Genomic DNA, 14198 nt, shown 5'->3' on the forward strand with positions numbered 1-14198 from the left:
AGGAAGAGAAGGTTCCAGAGCCCGTGTCCCAGCACCATCGTGAGACTCAGACTGGGGAAGGAGTGAGAGGCACACTTGCCAAAATGCCCTCTGTGCCAGGCACCGGGCTAGACCCTCTCACACAGGTTAAAACTCACCGATTCTCAATGACCAGGTGAGGGAAGGATCAATACCCCCTTTTCACAGAAGAGGAAACTGAATCTCAAAAAAGGGATGTGAGTGGCCCAGGGCCGCTTAGCTGGTGCCAGAGATGTGGAAAGTGCACCTCTAAGCCCAGGGGGGCAGCCAGAAAGCTCTTGCTGAGCAGGAGATAGGGACGCGGGACAGAGAACGGATTGGCCCACCTTGAGCTAGGTGTCCAGGCCTTGCCCGGTCACTTATGGTCAGGGGAGTCATTTAATACTGGCATGGCCCTCCCACCCCAGGGCTTTCCCTGTATACTAGGGACGAGGGCACAGTTGGACTCCAGCCCAACAGGAGGTGTGTAAAAAACTTAACCAACATAGAAGTTCGGATTTTGGACTCCGGGCTGTATAGGGGGTCATGGGACGAGAGAGCAGTGAGTTCACTTGTCTTGCTACCTGGTGGCATTCTCAAACTTCTGGAAGCAGAGTATCCAATGTTCTCATGTCCTACCTGCGCTGCCCATTTCATTACTCATAAGGTTATTCGTTCATTCAACAAACACTCCCTAGTCACGTCCTCAATGCCAGAACCCAGTGTGGGATGGGTGCATGTGAATTAGACCCAGTTTCTGATTTCTGGGTCAGTGAGGGCTTCAGACACACAAATATCTGGGTCTCAGGGAAGGCTTCACAGAGGAAGGATGGGTCTTCCAGCCTGGAATTGGGTCTTGAAGGATGAAGAGAAGTTCAACAAGAAGCAAAAGGCAGAAAGAAGACAGGCTTTGGGGGCAGATGGAATTTTAAGTGTTCAGGAGGCAGGAAGGACTTGTTGTTTTCAGGGAGCAACAAGAACCCTGGCAGCTGGAGTAGAGGATCTGAAGCCAGGTGTGACGGGGCTGGAGTAGGGCCTTGAGTGCCTTGATGAGGCCTTTGGACTTACCCTGAAATTGTTGGGCACTCTGAGACTGAGGACCCAGTGAGGGGCTGCATAAACTGTAGAATGCAGCGATGGGGTATGGGAATGGCAGGATAGTGAGGAGGAGACAGAGGGGCCTCCATTCCTCGAGGGTGGTGAGCAGATGCCAGAAGTCTTGAAGAAATGATGAGGTGCCTGCCTCACGGTGCCCAGCCATTATCCCCATTGAACAGATGGGACCACTGAGGCTCAGAGAGAAGAGGCTTGTGTGTGGTTCCTGTGCTGGGAAGTGACAGAGCCAAGATTCCAAGCCTAATGCACATGCTTCTGGAGTCTGAGACCTGGGGCTGAAAACCTGCCAGGAGAGGCTGGAGGGTCCCCAGGACGTTAGGAAGCCAGTTTTATTGGAGGTAAAAGAATCAGATATACTGCATTGCCTCTCTGCAGTTGTCAGTGGCTTAAGAGAAATTAATTAATCAGATTTGTAATCCATGTTTAAATGCTCCAGAAAAAAATTGGTTTTCGGAGTTTTATTAGCTTCATGAATTTAATAAATTGAGCGTTAAACAAATAAACCAATAAAAACTCAGAGGAGATGGAGATGTGTTCTCACAGCCAGGGACTCTTCAAGGGAAGGACGTCCCTAAAAAGGGAATTTCTTACTCCGAAATCACAGATGATCCTGGCGGAGGGAGGATGTGTTTGTGACGGGGAGATGTTCGGTTTGGTTTAAGAGAAACCCACTCGGCTGCACCTGCTGGGTGCTGGGCCAATGCTGAGTAATAAGAACTTGGGGCATTCAGAGCCCTGAGGGCAGACAGACATGGGAATGGCACCCCCAGCAAAGGACAAGGGTGAATGATGGGCAGAATGCACTTGAATGCACTTGAGTATACTTGAATGCACAAAGCATGGAGGGAGTGTATGGTGGTGCTTGTGACCTTGTGACTCGTGTGACCTTGAACCTGCCCTCTGCACTTTCGTGTACTCTTCTGTAAAACGGGAATGGAAACAGTGTCTTCCTTTTAGGGTTCTTCAAGGACTTAATGAGGTGATGCAGGTGATGGTAATTGAGTTCATTCACATTGGTGAGACAGGCACACAGAGAACTGAGCCGGGAGTGCTCTGTCCAGCTCAGGCCAGACAGAAGCTAGAAGGCCCCAGAACCCAGGGTGGTCATGACAGGGAGGTTTGGTTGGGACCTGTAAACCTGGTGTCAGGAAAGCTGCTCCCAGGAGTGGCGGAGACCCGGTGAGGGCGACAATAAGGACAATAAGGAACAAGAGAAAGGCAGATGGCTGTTCTGTGGGGTGCCTTCTTCATGCTGGCATAGGGCCAAGGGCTTTACGTGCAGTAGGGCCTTCTCACAACCCTGTAGGTAGGTACCACCATTCCCGTTTCTTAAATGAAGAAACTGAGGCTCAGAGAGGTTAAATGTCTTGATCAAATTCACACTGGGAAGAAGTTACGGAGCCAGGGTAGAACCCTGGGCTGCCCGCCCCAGCAGTGCCCTCCCCGCCCCCCCACCCCCAGCACAAACACTGTCTTCCCAGGGCAGGTGGTGGGTGCCCCCATCGGACTGGGTTGGGGCTGGGGACCAAGTTGCCCTACCTCACAGGTGGGACCAGACTGTATTGGTTGGTTCAGTGTTCATTCCACAAACATTTGCTCACCTTAGTGTACACGGGGCCTTGTGCTCAGCCCGGAAGACAGGTGATCCTGGGGAAAGTGGACCGGGAAACTGATCAAGTGGAGTCCTCAGGATAAATACTACAATGGGGAGGGGGTGTGAGGATGAGCAGCTCAGTGAGGTGGATATCTGAGACTGGAGAGAAGAAGGGGGGCTTCCTGGAGGAAGGGATATCTAAGCTAAATCCTTCAGAATACACAGATGTTTGGTTGTCAGAGGTCGGGAGTGGGAGGAATGGTGTTCTAGACACTAGGGACAGCAGGAGGAAAGGATTGGCAGTTTACATGGACAATGGGGTTGTGGGTTGCCAGTGAGCCTGTGTGTCTGTGGTGTGGTCATAAAGGTGCCCTCTGGATTTGGAGCTTCTAGACTGGGGGAGGAGCCTGGGCCAGGGGATTGGCACCAAGAGGGCCAGACAGCTGGAGGGGAAGCCACAGGTGGAACCAGAGCTTCGGAGCCTCTCCGTGGCACCCCCACCATCCCCTCACACCCCCAGGCCTGCCCCATCCTAGCCTGTTGGCCCAAGTGTGGTAACAGAAGTACACCCATCTGGAACCCCCTGCACAGTTCTGGGGAGTGAGAACTATTGTCCCCGTCTTGCAGGTGAGGACACAGACCCAGACTTGCCCCAGGTCACAGAGACGGTGAGTGGCTGAGTCGGGATTGAGATCATGACCTGGGCTCCAGATCTAGTGCCTTGGGTGCTGGCAGGGCCTTTCTTTTGCATCAGGCTTCAGGGCCCCTGTGGGGCAGGAAGGCTCAGAGCTTCTCAGCCAGAGCAACTCTATCTCTGTCGGTATTTGCAGCCTCTGTGCGGCATTCCTGGAGAGGCCCACTCCTGGCCTCAAAAGGCCTGCTCAGCTCACTGACCTCTCCCTCTATGTTCACGGCTTTTACACTGAAAACTCGCTGCATCTTCACATGGAGAAGCGGGCAGTGTTGTTGAGCCCATTATACAGATCAGTAAACTGAGGCTCAGAGAGCAGAAATTACTTGTGCAGTCACTAGTCAGGAAGTGGTGGAACTGAGCGTTGAAACCAAGTCCATCCAATGCCCCTGCCACTGGCCTGTGGCTGGGACCGCTTCTCAATGGCCCGTTCCACCGGCCCTTCATGACGGGAGGGGTCGAGGGCAGGAGGGAGGCTCACAGAGAGGAGGGGACCCCGCTGGTGCCCCCAACCCCTCCCACACATGCGTTCTTAGCACTCACTCCGGCTCCCGTAGACAAAGGCAGCCCCATAATTGGGAGCGAGTATTTCATGCATCCCCCCCTGATGTTTTATTGGGTGGAGAGATGCTTGGAGACCAAAAGGATGGCACATTCCGTTTATAAAGTGTGCGCAGTTTGTTTTATATCCCGAGTTTTTGCAATCTAGATAACAGATGATGCCCCGAGTGGCTGGCGCTGCCTCCGTAATGGCGGCACTGAGCCTTTGGAGAAGTATTAATAATAGATTGTGTTGATGAGTTTGGAGAAAGTAGCAATCGACCCCCTGCTGCCAAGGCATTAGCACGGATGTTCTGAATGCAGCTTGCATGGTGGCAGTGCCTGCAAATGCGGGTCACCTCTCCTGCTGCCCTCCTCCCCTACCTAAGAGGGCCTCCCGTCTGGGAGACGCCCGAGGTGTGCCGACCCTGGCCTGGGACCCCGGCCCTGCCATGCCGGCACAGAGATGCAGCCGGTGCCTGTCTGCTCATAGGCCACTGGGGCCAGGCTGCAGAACTTAACATGGCACCTAGATCAGGAGGTCGAAGTGTGGGGAGGGGACTGAGGGACAGTGAGGGGGGCAGGGCAGAAGCATCGTCCACATCAGAGCATCAGGTTGTGGAAACGTGGCTCCTTCCCCAGCACCTTGGCAGAGCTGGACACCCAGCCAGATTACTAGGGGCCTCTGCTTGAGGCTGCCATGGACAGTTGGGTAGGTTGTACCCTGAACAAAGGAATCCAGCCAAAGAGCCAAATCGGAGCTGAAATCCAGCTCATGTTCCCCTTGCAAAGCCACGTACTGTGTGGGCTAGTGGGGCCCCAGCTGCCTGCAGCTGACAGCCTGGCCTGAGCCTCAGCCCACCCCAAGCCTTCACTCACCTGCTTTGCAAACACTCACCGAGCCCTCCTTGAGGATCATGTAGAACCAGGTCCTGCCTTTGGAACCCCTATAAGAGTTGGAAGCTGACACGTGCAGTCACTGTGATGTGATATTCATTTACCAAGTTACACGCTCAGTATCATTGACTCCTGACAACAGCCCTTTGAGGGAGGTCCTGTTGACATCTCTGTTTCACAGTAGAGGGAACTGAGGCCTGAGGGAATCTCATGTGAGCACACAGGAGGCTACTTTCCCTGACTGGGACATCAAAGAAGGCTTCCCAGAGGAGGTGGCCTTGGAGTTGGGCACTGCAGGATGAGTAGGAGCCCGCTCAGTAGCACAGAGGCGGGTGGCACGGGGTTGCTGGGGATGCCCCCAATTTGAGTGCCCTGGCCAGTGCCAGGGCAGCAGGCAGACCTCGGATTGGCCCCGTCCACCGCGCCCCACTCGCTCGTCGTGGGCGGTGCTGATGGCAGCCCCGGGAAGGGAGGCAGGCCGAGTGCCTTGCATTTATGGCCGTTTCTGTTCCAGAACCGATTAGTAGAGAATTGCAGCTGTAATCCGTGCCTGTGATGGCGGGCCATAAAGAGGGATGGGATGTGCACAGCGCTCCCAGGGTGGCGCCCGCAGACGTGGCCCAGGGACGTGGGGAATGAAAAATGGTTTTAATTCCCTCCCAGCAGCAATAATTTGATTCTTCATAAATTTTTCCATCAAAGTGTTGTTGAGGCTGAGTTCCCACAGAGCAGGGCACGTGACGGGGAGGAGGGAGCCGGGAGGAGCGGTCAGTAGGTGAGGGCAGGGGAGGGGCCATGCTGCTCAGACCTTTCTGCCCACGCTGGCTGGAGGCATGGAGACCCCCGCCTGGCTTTGTCTCCAGAGATGGAAGATGGGTCCGCTTCGTCATGGAGGGGCTGGATCAGGCCCGGGCTCCGAGTCGGCCCCATCACTTACTACCATGGGACCCTGAGCAAGTGACTCCGCCTCTCGGCACCTCAGTTTCCCTATCTCTAAGATGGGATCCGTGTTCGCTCCTGTCTCACAGCGTTGTTGCAAAGATTAAATGCATTTCTGCCTACAGAGTGCTGAGAACAGCGGCTGGCACACTGTACATGCTCAGTGAATTTCTGCGTGTGATAAAGATACTTAAGCTGAAATGAGGCATAAGCAGGTGTCAGCTCAGCTGAGGGGCAGAGAAAGAACATGTTGAAAGGCCAGTGTGAAGGTGGCCTGGAGAAATTGCAGGCTGTTGCACGGGGCCATGGCCTGGGGGAGCAAAGACAGAGAGAGAGGCAGGATGTAAAGGGCCTTGAGGCACCAGGGAGTCATGGAAGAGCGTGGAGCAGGGAAACAGCATGAGCAGATGTGTGTTGCAGACAGCTCCCTCTGGCTCTTATCCTGGGGGGTGAGTTTGAAGGGTCAGAGGGGCCAGGAGCCCAGGATGGGGACTAGGGCAGCTGCTCAGGCAGGAGAGGAGGGGCCTCACTTGGGTGGTGAGTTGGTTGCTTGGATGTGGGAGAGAGGGGCAAGCAAGGAGGAAGCGGAGCAGGTTCTGGGGTGAGGGTAGACCAGCCTGCCCTTTTCAGGGCAGGAACCACCTGGCTCTCGGAGAAGGTTGAGACCGACCTTATGCTCTGCCCTCTAGTGGCCACTGTGTCTCTGAGCAGGAAAGACCCTGAGCTGACACACCTAGGGAGCGCATCTCTGGGCAGGATGCCCAGCGCCCACCCTGGGGCCACCAGGGCCCTGGGAGCCAGTGGAGGAGGGCTGCAGGGCCTCCCGCTGTCTGGCTCTGTGCCCAGGGTGGGCCTCTCCTGCCTGGGGTGGAAGGCCAGGGTGGCAGGAGGGAGAGGCCAGCCCTGGATGGGCAGTGGCCTCCGGGAGGGACCCCCGAGCCTAGCCAATGCGCCCACATTGTACCCCTGCAGGCTCTTCGCAGCCAAGTGCAGCGGCTGCATGGAGAAGATCGCCCCCACGGAGTTTGTGATGCGGGCACTGGAGTGTGTGTACCACCTGGGCTGCTTCTGCTGCTGTGTGTGTGAGCGGCAGCTCCGCAAGGGCGACGAGTTTGTGCTCAAGGAGGGCCAGCTGCTGTGCAAGGGTGACTACGAGAAGGAGAAGGACCTGCTCAGCTCCGTGAGCCCCGACGAGTCCGACTCCGGTGAGCCACGGCTGGAGCTGGGGGGCAGGCGGCAGGGAGGGGCCCCTGCCGGCAAAGGACCTGAGCTACACAGACGGTGCACCCACATCCGGTGCACGTGGCACTGACGTGACCGCATGCCGTTACCTGCCACTAATGTGTGTGCATGTCCCCGGGCGCACAGATGCACATATGGACACTACCACGTGTGTTGTGCACCGGTGTATGTGCGTATGACCACACACACACACACACACACACACACACACACACACAAAGCACATAAAATGCATGTGTGGATACCCAGGCCCAGGAGTATATATATATGGACACATGTGCTTAGATGCCCACACACGCACAAGCCCACACTCAGGAACACACACGTGCATGTCCACTTAAACACGCATACATGCACACGCATGACCCAGCACGCACATCACACGCACACTGAGCAGCTCTGCGTGTGGCCACACACCCGTTTATCCACCTGCTCACTGTATTGCGGTTTACACACCTGCACACACACGCACATACCCTGCTCTCCGGCCCACCGCCCTCACCCTCTCTTGTCCTTGCCGTGGCCCCCGCCATGGCACAGCACCACAGGCGTCTCTGCCAGCACCAGGCCTGCAGGCTGGTGGTGGCCGAGAGGCAGGGACCTGGTGCGTCCTTCATCAGTGGGGAGCAGCAGCCTGAGCTGTCATTTCCCAGCTGGGTGGGGTCCCTCGGTGGTGCAGGGAAAGACCCTGTTTCCCAGGATGAAGGCACCCCTCTACTCTGCTCCAGCCTCCAAAAGGACTGTGCCAGCTTAGAGCCCTCCTGGCAGAAGGGCAGGTACGGGAAAGGAGGAATGAGTCTTGGAAGGGAAAAGCTAGGGAGAAGGCTGGTGCTGTGTCATTCCAGGGTAGTGGGGGAGGATTGGAACAGAGGGCTTGGAGAGGAGATACCCTGGGCTGCTGAGCCGGGGCAACCTAGGGTGACCTAGAGCCCACGGTCACAAGACCTGCCCATCTCGCTTTGTTACTGTGGGGGCCCTTGGAGGAAGTAGTGAGCCCCCTATCTGTCTGTCCCTCTGTCCACCCATGGGCAGGGCACCGTGGAGGCTGCCTGGACTCATGGCAGACCAGACACTGACCGGGTGCCATGGACCCATTCCTATCAGGCCTGGGAGGGGCTCTTGGAGGAAAGAGATCCACCCCCTCCACAGGGGCTCATGCTCTGAGGAAGATGGGCCTGGGAAAAGGAGGCCAGTTCAGACTCAGGGGCAGCAGGAAGCACGTGGTGTCCATCTGGGGCTGGCATCTCCGAGGCCCACAACTCTGGGGCATGGAAGGGGCCGCGTGTGCATGGTGGGTGCGGGTGTGTCTCTGGGTGAATACACGTGCCTCTGCGTGTGTGTGTGTGTGCCTGTTCAGGTGTGTGCATGCCTGTATGTGTCCACCTATGAGCATGCACCTGTGTATGTGTGTGTGTGTGTGCGTGTGTGTGTGTGTGTGTGTGTGAATATGTCTTCGAGTTGCATGCACCCAGGTCTCCGTGGGCCCACGTGCCAGTGTGCGTGCACATATGCAGGTGGTTGAGTGTGTAACTCCATGGGGGGGGGTATGTATTCTGTGGTCATGAATACTCCTGTGTGAGAATGTCTGGGGTATGTCATCACCTGACATCTCTTAGTCCCTAGAAGCTTCAAGGAAGAAGGTTCCCCAGAGTTTTCTCCCTGGGTCCTGGGGCCCGCTGGCCTTGGGCGAGGGCAGTGGGAACGAGTTTTCTGTAAGGCTGACATGCTGGGCTGGGGTCTCCGGAGTCCCTGGAGCCAGCCCTGGCGGGTGTTGGCTGGAAGTAATGGGATCCCGCCAGGCAACAGATTGCCTACGGGTACAAGGCTGAGACCCTTGTACAAAGCTGACGGGCCGGGTATGTCCACCACAGTGAAGAGTGAGGACGAGGATGGAGACATGAAGCCAGCCAAGGGGCAGGGCAGCCAGAGCAAGGGCAGTGGGGACGACGGGAAGGACCCCCGGAGGCCCAAGCGACCCCGGACCATCCTCACCACGCAGCAGCGAAGAGCCTTCAAGGCCTCCTTTGAGGTGTCCTCCAAGCCCTGCCGAAAGGTGAGGGGCCCCCGGGGTGGGGCGGGGCTGACACCCCACACCCGCTGCCCTCCCAGACAATGCCCCTACCGCTCTTGCTGGGGACGGGGACCTCCCTGAACCTCCCCGCCAACCCACAGTTCCCCAAGCCCCATGCGCCCCACCCCCACCCCCGGCCTGATCTGTGTCCGTCCATCCGGGCAGGTCCGAGAGACTCTGGCGGCGGAGACGGGCCTCAGCGTGCGTGTGGTCCAGGTCTGGTTTCAGAACCAAAGAGCCAAGGTGAGAGGCCGCTTACCCCCGCTGGGCAGGGATGGAGCAGGGGTGCGGGCAGAAGACAGGGTCCTGATGGGAGGTGCTGGGAATGAACGGAGGGGGGGGGCAGGGGGGCAGGGACTGGCACGACCTGTGTTCCCCGCAGATGAAGAAGTTGGCGCGGCGGCACCAGCAGCAGCAGGAACAGCAGAACTCCCAGCGGCTGGGCCAAGGTGAGCCGGGGCCAGGGCACTGGGGCCCAGGCTCAGCCTCTGGTAATGAGATCCCCCCAGCCCCCCAGCCGACACCTTCCGGGGGCGGGGGGGTGGGGTGGTGGTGGCGATCAGGGCTCAGGGAACTGCTACCTTGGAACCTGGTGAGATCAAGAGAGGCGGTGGGGACCACGGGCAGAATGCAGGAGGAGGGATGGCAGGGTGGGCGGCCCACAGGGGTGGCAGAATTTTCAAAGTCAAAACTGCAGCCATCTGAGATGCCTGGCTGGCTCAGTTGGTAGAGCACGCGACTCTCAATCTCAGGGTCGTGAGTTCAAGCCCCACGTTGGGCATAGTGCTTACTTAAAAAAACAAACAGAAAAAACAACCACAAATCTGCAACCATCTCTCACCTTCACGCTGTGCCAGGCACCTTTCTCACCTCTGGCCACGCTCTGCCTCACTTCACTCCCACAGACCCACGAGGGGAAGGGCATTGTCACGGCGATGCTCGCCAATGCTCAGCGAGACCAAGGGACTTGCTGGGTTCTCTCAGTTCGTAAGGGGCAAAGCCGGCCCCTTTAACATGACCATACACCCCACTGCCCATGCTACAATTTAGCAGAAGTCTCCGGAGAAATCTCCAGAGAGCTTCCGCAAGCCATTGAGGAGTTGGGGGTGGGCTCCTGCTGAGTGACGAGGAGCTAGTTTGAGGGCAGTGGCCAGGCCCCTGAACACTGGGCTTTGCCAAAATGCCGTGTCCATTTCTTGGGCCGGGGCTGGCTTCCCAAGCCCCACGGGGACACAGAGCCTTGAAGGGAGGGCACGGAGATCTTCCTGGGACTGCCCTAGTAGAGTCGGGGCCCTAGAGCTGCCTGTTCCCAGGTGAGACTGGGACTCCAGGGCAGATGCTAGGGTACTAGGGGGCGGCCCCTCCTACTCAGGACTCAGGGCCAGGCCAGTGTCCCCGGCTGCATCTGAGCCTTGGAGCCCTGTTATTCCTCTGCCGCCTCTGCCGCCTTTCCCAAGACAGCCTGGCCTCCTGGGGCTATAGCCACTGTCTCTGGTCTCCCAGCCACCTCCTGAGCTATGTCACACCTTTCAGTGTTCCCAGCTGCCCCTGAGATGTAGCCTCCCGGAGAATGTTCCACAGTCCGCCTTGAGCTCATCACAGCCCATACTGTACTCCACACAGCACCCTGCCACCCCATCCGCACAACACCCCCTCCTCCTCCCCACCCCATCTCAGCAAATGGCACCACTCCGTACCCGGTGGCCACGCCAGTAACCGGGAGTCACCTCTGACCTTCCTGTCCTCCATTTGCTGTATCTGCTCGGTTGCCAAGTAAGGCGGTGGTTTTCTTGTCCCATGTCCCTCATGCTCCTCCCAGGGGTTGTCATTCCTACATTCACCTTACAGGGACCCCAGACCCTCCCTCCACTTCCTCAGTGGTCTCTGCCTCCGGCCTCCAGCCTGCCCCTCCCTGGCTGAGACCCTTCCCTGACTTCCTAGAGCCTCAGGGAAAACCCACACTCAGCTTGGGCCCCCGAAGGAGCCATCTTCCTTCCCACCCCTGGCCTTCTCTCGTTCTCAACAGTGGAGCCCTGTGCACCAGGCTCCCTGCTCTGACCCAGCAGTTTCTCCCCTCCCTGCCTTTGCTGCCCTTCAACCTGGCATGCCTGCCCCCTAGCATGGTTGGACCCCTGCTGCTTCCTTAAGTCATATGGAGGTAGGCCTCCTCCAGGAAGCCTTCCCTGAAGCTCTTTGGCCCGGGCATGGGCCCCACCTTAATGCCCCCACATGCGGGGAGCTCATTGCACCCACATGTTGAATGATTACTGGCTGCTTAATGTCTGTCTCTGCCAGGTGGTGAGCTCCTGGAGGGCAAGGCCACTGGAGGAAGGGAGGAGGTGGGATGGGGAGGTCTGTGGCTTTCGATAAACTGATTTTTGAAGAGGAAACTACAGTGTGTGTCTGGGGAAGGGGCCAGGGGTCAGATACCTGGGCTCACGGGCCCTGGGAGGCCATAAGCAGCCTGGGGAAGTCTGGAGGAGGTCAGAGGGACGGTGTGGGCACCCTGGACTGGGGGATTGTGTGGGAGGGAGGTCCATGGGTAAACAGATGTACTCCCAAGGTACATCTGTGAGGGCTCCCGGGGTGGGGGGACCTCCAGGATCAGGTGGACAGGGCTGGTCGGTGAAGGTGTGCTCTGTCCCCAGAGGTCCTGTCGAGTCGCATGGAGGGCATGATGGCCTCCTACACGCCGCTGGCCCCCCCACAACAGCAGATCGTGGCCATGGAGCAGAGCCCCTACGGCAGCAGCGACCCCTTCCAGCAGGGCCTCACGCCGCCCCAAATGCCAGGTGACCACATGAACCCCTATGGTAAGCCGCCCCCAGCCCCTGCCCGCCCCAGCACCACCCCCGCCCGCTGCCTGACCTGGCAGGCCTGGGGCCATGACAGCCACCTCCCACCCCCGGGCCCAGGCAGGCCCTGCCAACACAGCCCACCTGCCTCCTCCTGACGCCAGGGGCGCCCTCGCGACCCCACCCATGGCCCTCAGCACCTCTGGTCCCGCGCTGCCGCCACAGGCCATCCTGTCCCTCCTCACCTCTGGCCACACAGCCTGCAGGGCCAACAGGGCCCCCAGGAGCCCCAGCCTGCACTGGCTCCTGACGCCCCCTCTACCCTCAGGGAACGACTCCATCTTCCATGACATCGACAGCGATACCTCCTTAACCAGCCTCAGCGACTGCTTCTTGGGCTCCTCGGACGTGGGCTCCCTGCAGGCCCGCGTGGGGAACCCCATCGACCGGCTCTACTCCATGCAGAGTTCCTACTTCGCCTCCTGAGAGCCAGCTGGCTGCATGGACGCTTGGGCCAGGGTCCTGGGGTGGGCCTGCGGCCGCCGCAGCCAGCCCCACCGCCCGCACAGACTCTACACACAGCCATACGGTGCCCTTTCCTGGGCCAGCCGGGCAGGCAGATGGGCGCAGCCTGGGCAGGGCTGTATCCTGCCCGCAGAGACCGTGTCACCCCAGGGACCCAGAGTCTCGGAAAGCCACTCGCCTCCCAGCCCCACCTCGGCCTCCATCACCTCCTTCTCCCTACCCATCTCTTTTTTGGGAAGCTTAAATTCTCTCTATTTTTTTAAACGTCCTCTCTGTGTCCAGCCAACCTCCACAGGCCGGGCCTAGGCCAAGGCAAGGCCCCCGCGCGTGCCCCGGGACAGGGATGCTGCGCGCGGCACCCGTCACCCGCGAGGAGCGTAGGACCCTGCGCCCTGGGCTGGTGCCCACCTCCCCCACCTCCAAGGGCAGGCCTGCCAGCCTGGGTTCACCTGTCCCAGCCCGAGCCTGGAACAGAAGTGGGGAAGAGCTTGGCAGGTGTGCCAGGCCCACTGAGGCACAGCCCTGAGGGGGAGTCCCTGGGGAGGGTAGACTGAGCCTCTCCTGCAAACACGCACACTCGAAGGCACACCCGTGTGATACGCACACAGATAGGTGGATAAGCTAAAAGAGACGCAGAGGCGCTCTGTGGGCCAGCCTGGCCGTGTCAGGAAGGGGAAAGAGGCCAGACGGGGGCGGGGACCCCCCTTCTGACAGCAATAGGAGAGAAGGAAGGAGGAGAGGGAGGGAGGGGGGAGTTTGGGGCTTGAAACATGCAGACCCAGATGTATCCCAGCCTCAGCCTAAGTAGGTGCTGCCTGAGCTGGCGGGGCGGCCCCAGACGCGACCAGCTCCACGGGCAGAGACAGAGCCCCCAGAACCAGGGAGGACGTATGGCAGAACCTCCAGGCAGGAAAGCAACTTCAAAAGTCACCCACTCGGCTCATCATCTGAGGTGTGGCTCCCTCTGCCTCTCCTCGCGTCCCTCCGGTGGCAGGGAGCCCGCTACTTCATCGGGGCCCCGAGTCAGCTGCCGTTTTGTGCTGATTTCGCCTCTGCCTTTTTCAGCCCTGAGTCTTCACTTCTCAAAGCCAGACTTTTCCAGTTTCTCCAGCTCTTCCTCTTAAAACTGTACCCTCAGCTGGGCTCCAGCTTTCCCTCTAAAGGTGGAGTAGATATAACCCTGTCTTCCCACTGACATCAGCCAGCCACCTCCCCTGCTTTAGGCACCCTGCCTCTGTTAATGTGGCCCCAAATCCAGTGCACAGTTTAGGCCACATAACCTAGAAACTCTCCCTTCCCTTCTGTAACTGAATCTCCTGGCCGTCACACATGTGGCAGCTAAGCCACATCTCTCTTCTGTGTGTAAGTGGGGGAGGGGGCATTTCTTATTTAGATCCAGTGAAGGACCTTGACTTTTTGACTTCTTACATTTCTTCTTATTTGATTCAGTCCAGCCTGTGGAGTTTCTCTGCACCCCCAACTCTGTGACCACTCGTTTGCTGTCCCTCCTGAGCACATCTGCCCGTGTCAGGGGTCAGCCCTGTGCTTCTTACCGAAGGCATGTGAACCTTCAGGGCCCCTCCCCGTCTGGCATTGGCCGTGAACCGGTCAGTCGTCCTCGGATGATGCTTTCCAGTGCGCTTCCAGCCCTGTTTTGTCAAACGCCCTGCCGGAAGCCAGATCTGCACCCCCCCCCCACCCCACCCCACCCTGGATCCACTCAGCTCTAACCCTGTCGAAAGAGGACGTGAGGGCCCTGTTCTCAGTGACCCCCTCGCTGGCCCCTGGTGG

General features: G+C 58.5%; 1 protein-coding gene and 1 non-coding gene across 3 annotated transcripts in view; both read left to right on the forward strand.

Moving 5' to 3' along the window:
- The window catches only part of LMX1B (LIM homeobox transcription factor 1 beta), a 79784-nt gene extending 67174 nt beyond the window's left edge, over nucleotides 1–12610 (forward strand). Inside the window, exons 3-8 of one of the 2 annotated variants that reach the window (XM_042964947.1) lie at nucleotides 6747–6979; nucleotides 8888–9069; nucleotides 9253–9330; nucleotides 9470–9536; nucleotides 11736–11900; nucleotides 12211–12610. In XM_042964947.1, coding sequence (XP_042820881.1) covers nucleotides 6747–6979; nucleotides 8888–9069; nucleotides 9253–9330; nucleotides 9470–9536; nucleotides 11736–11900; nucleotides 12211–12368 — 883 coding nt within the window. In that variant the 3' untranslated portion in view covers nucleotides 12369–12610. The remainder of the gene's footprint in view (nucleotides 1–6746; nucleotides 6980–8887; nucleotides 9070–9252; nucleotides 9331–9469; nucleotides 9537–11735; nucleotides 11901–12210) is intronic. The other variant, XM_042964948.1, reaches the window with a different exon arrangement.
- On the forward strand, nucleotides 9796–9868 carry TRNAE-CUC. Its single transcript has one exon. It is a non-coding gene; the product is annotated as a tRNA-Glu (tRNA).
- Nucleotides 12611–14198: the final 1588 nt, after the last annotated feature.

The sequence above is a fragment of the Panthera tigris genome, chromosome D4 (assembly GCF_018350195.1).
Source record: "Panthera tigris isolate Pti1 chromosome D4, P.tigris_Pti1_mat1.1, whole genome shotgun sequence".
Classification (NCBI taxonomy): Eukaryota; Metazoa; Chordata; class Mammalia; order Carnivora; family Felidae; genus Panthera; species Panthera tigris.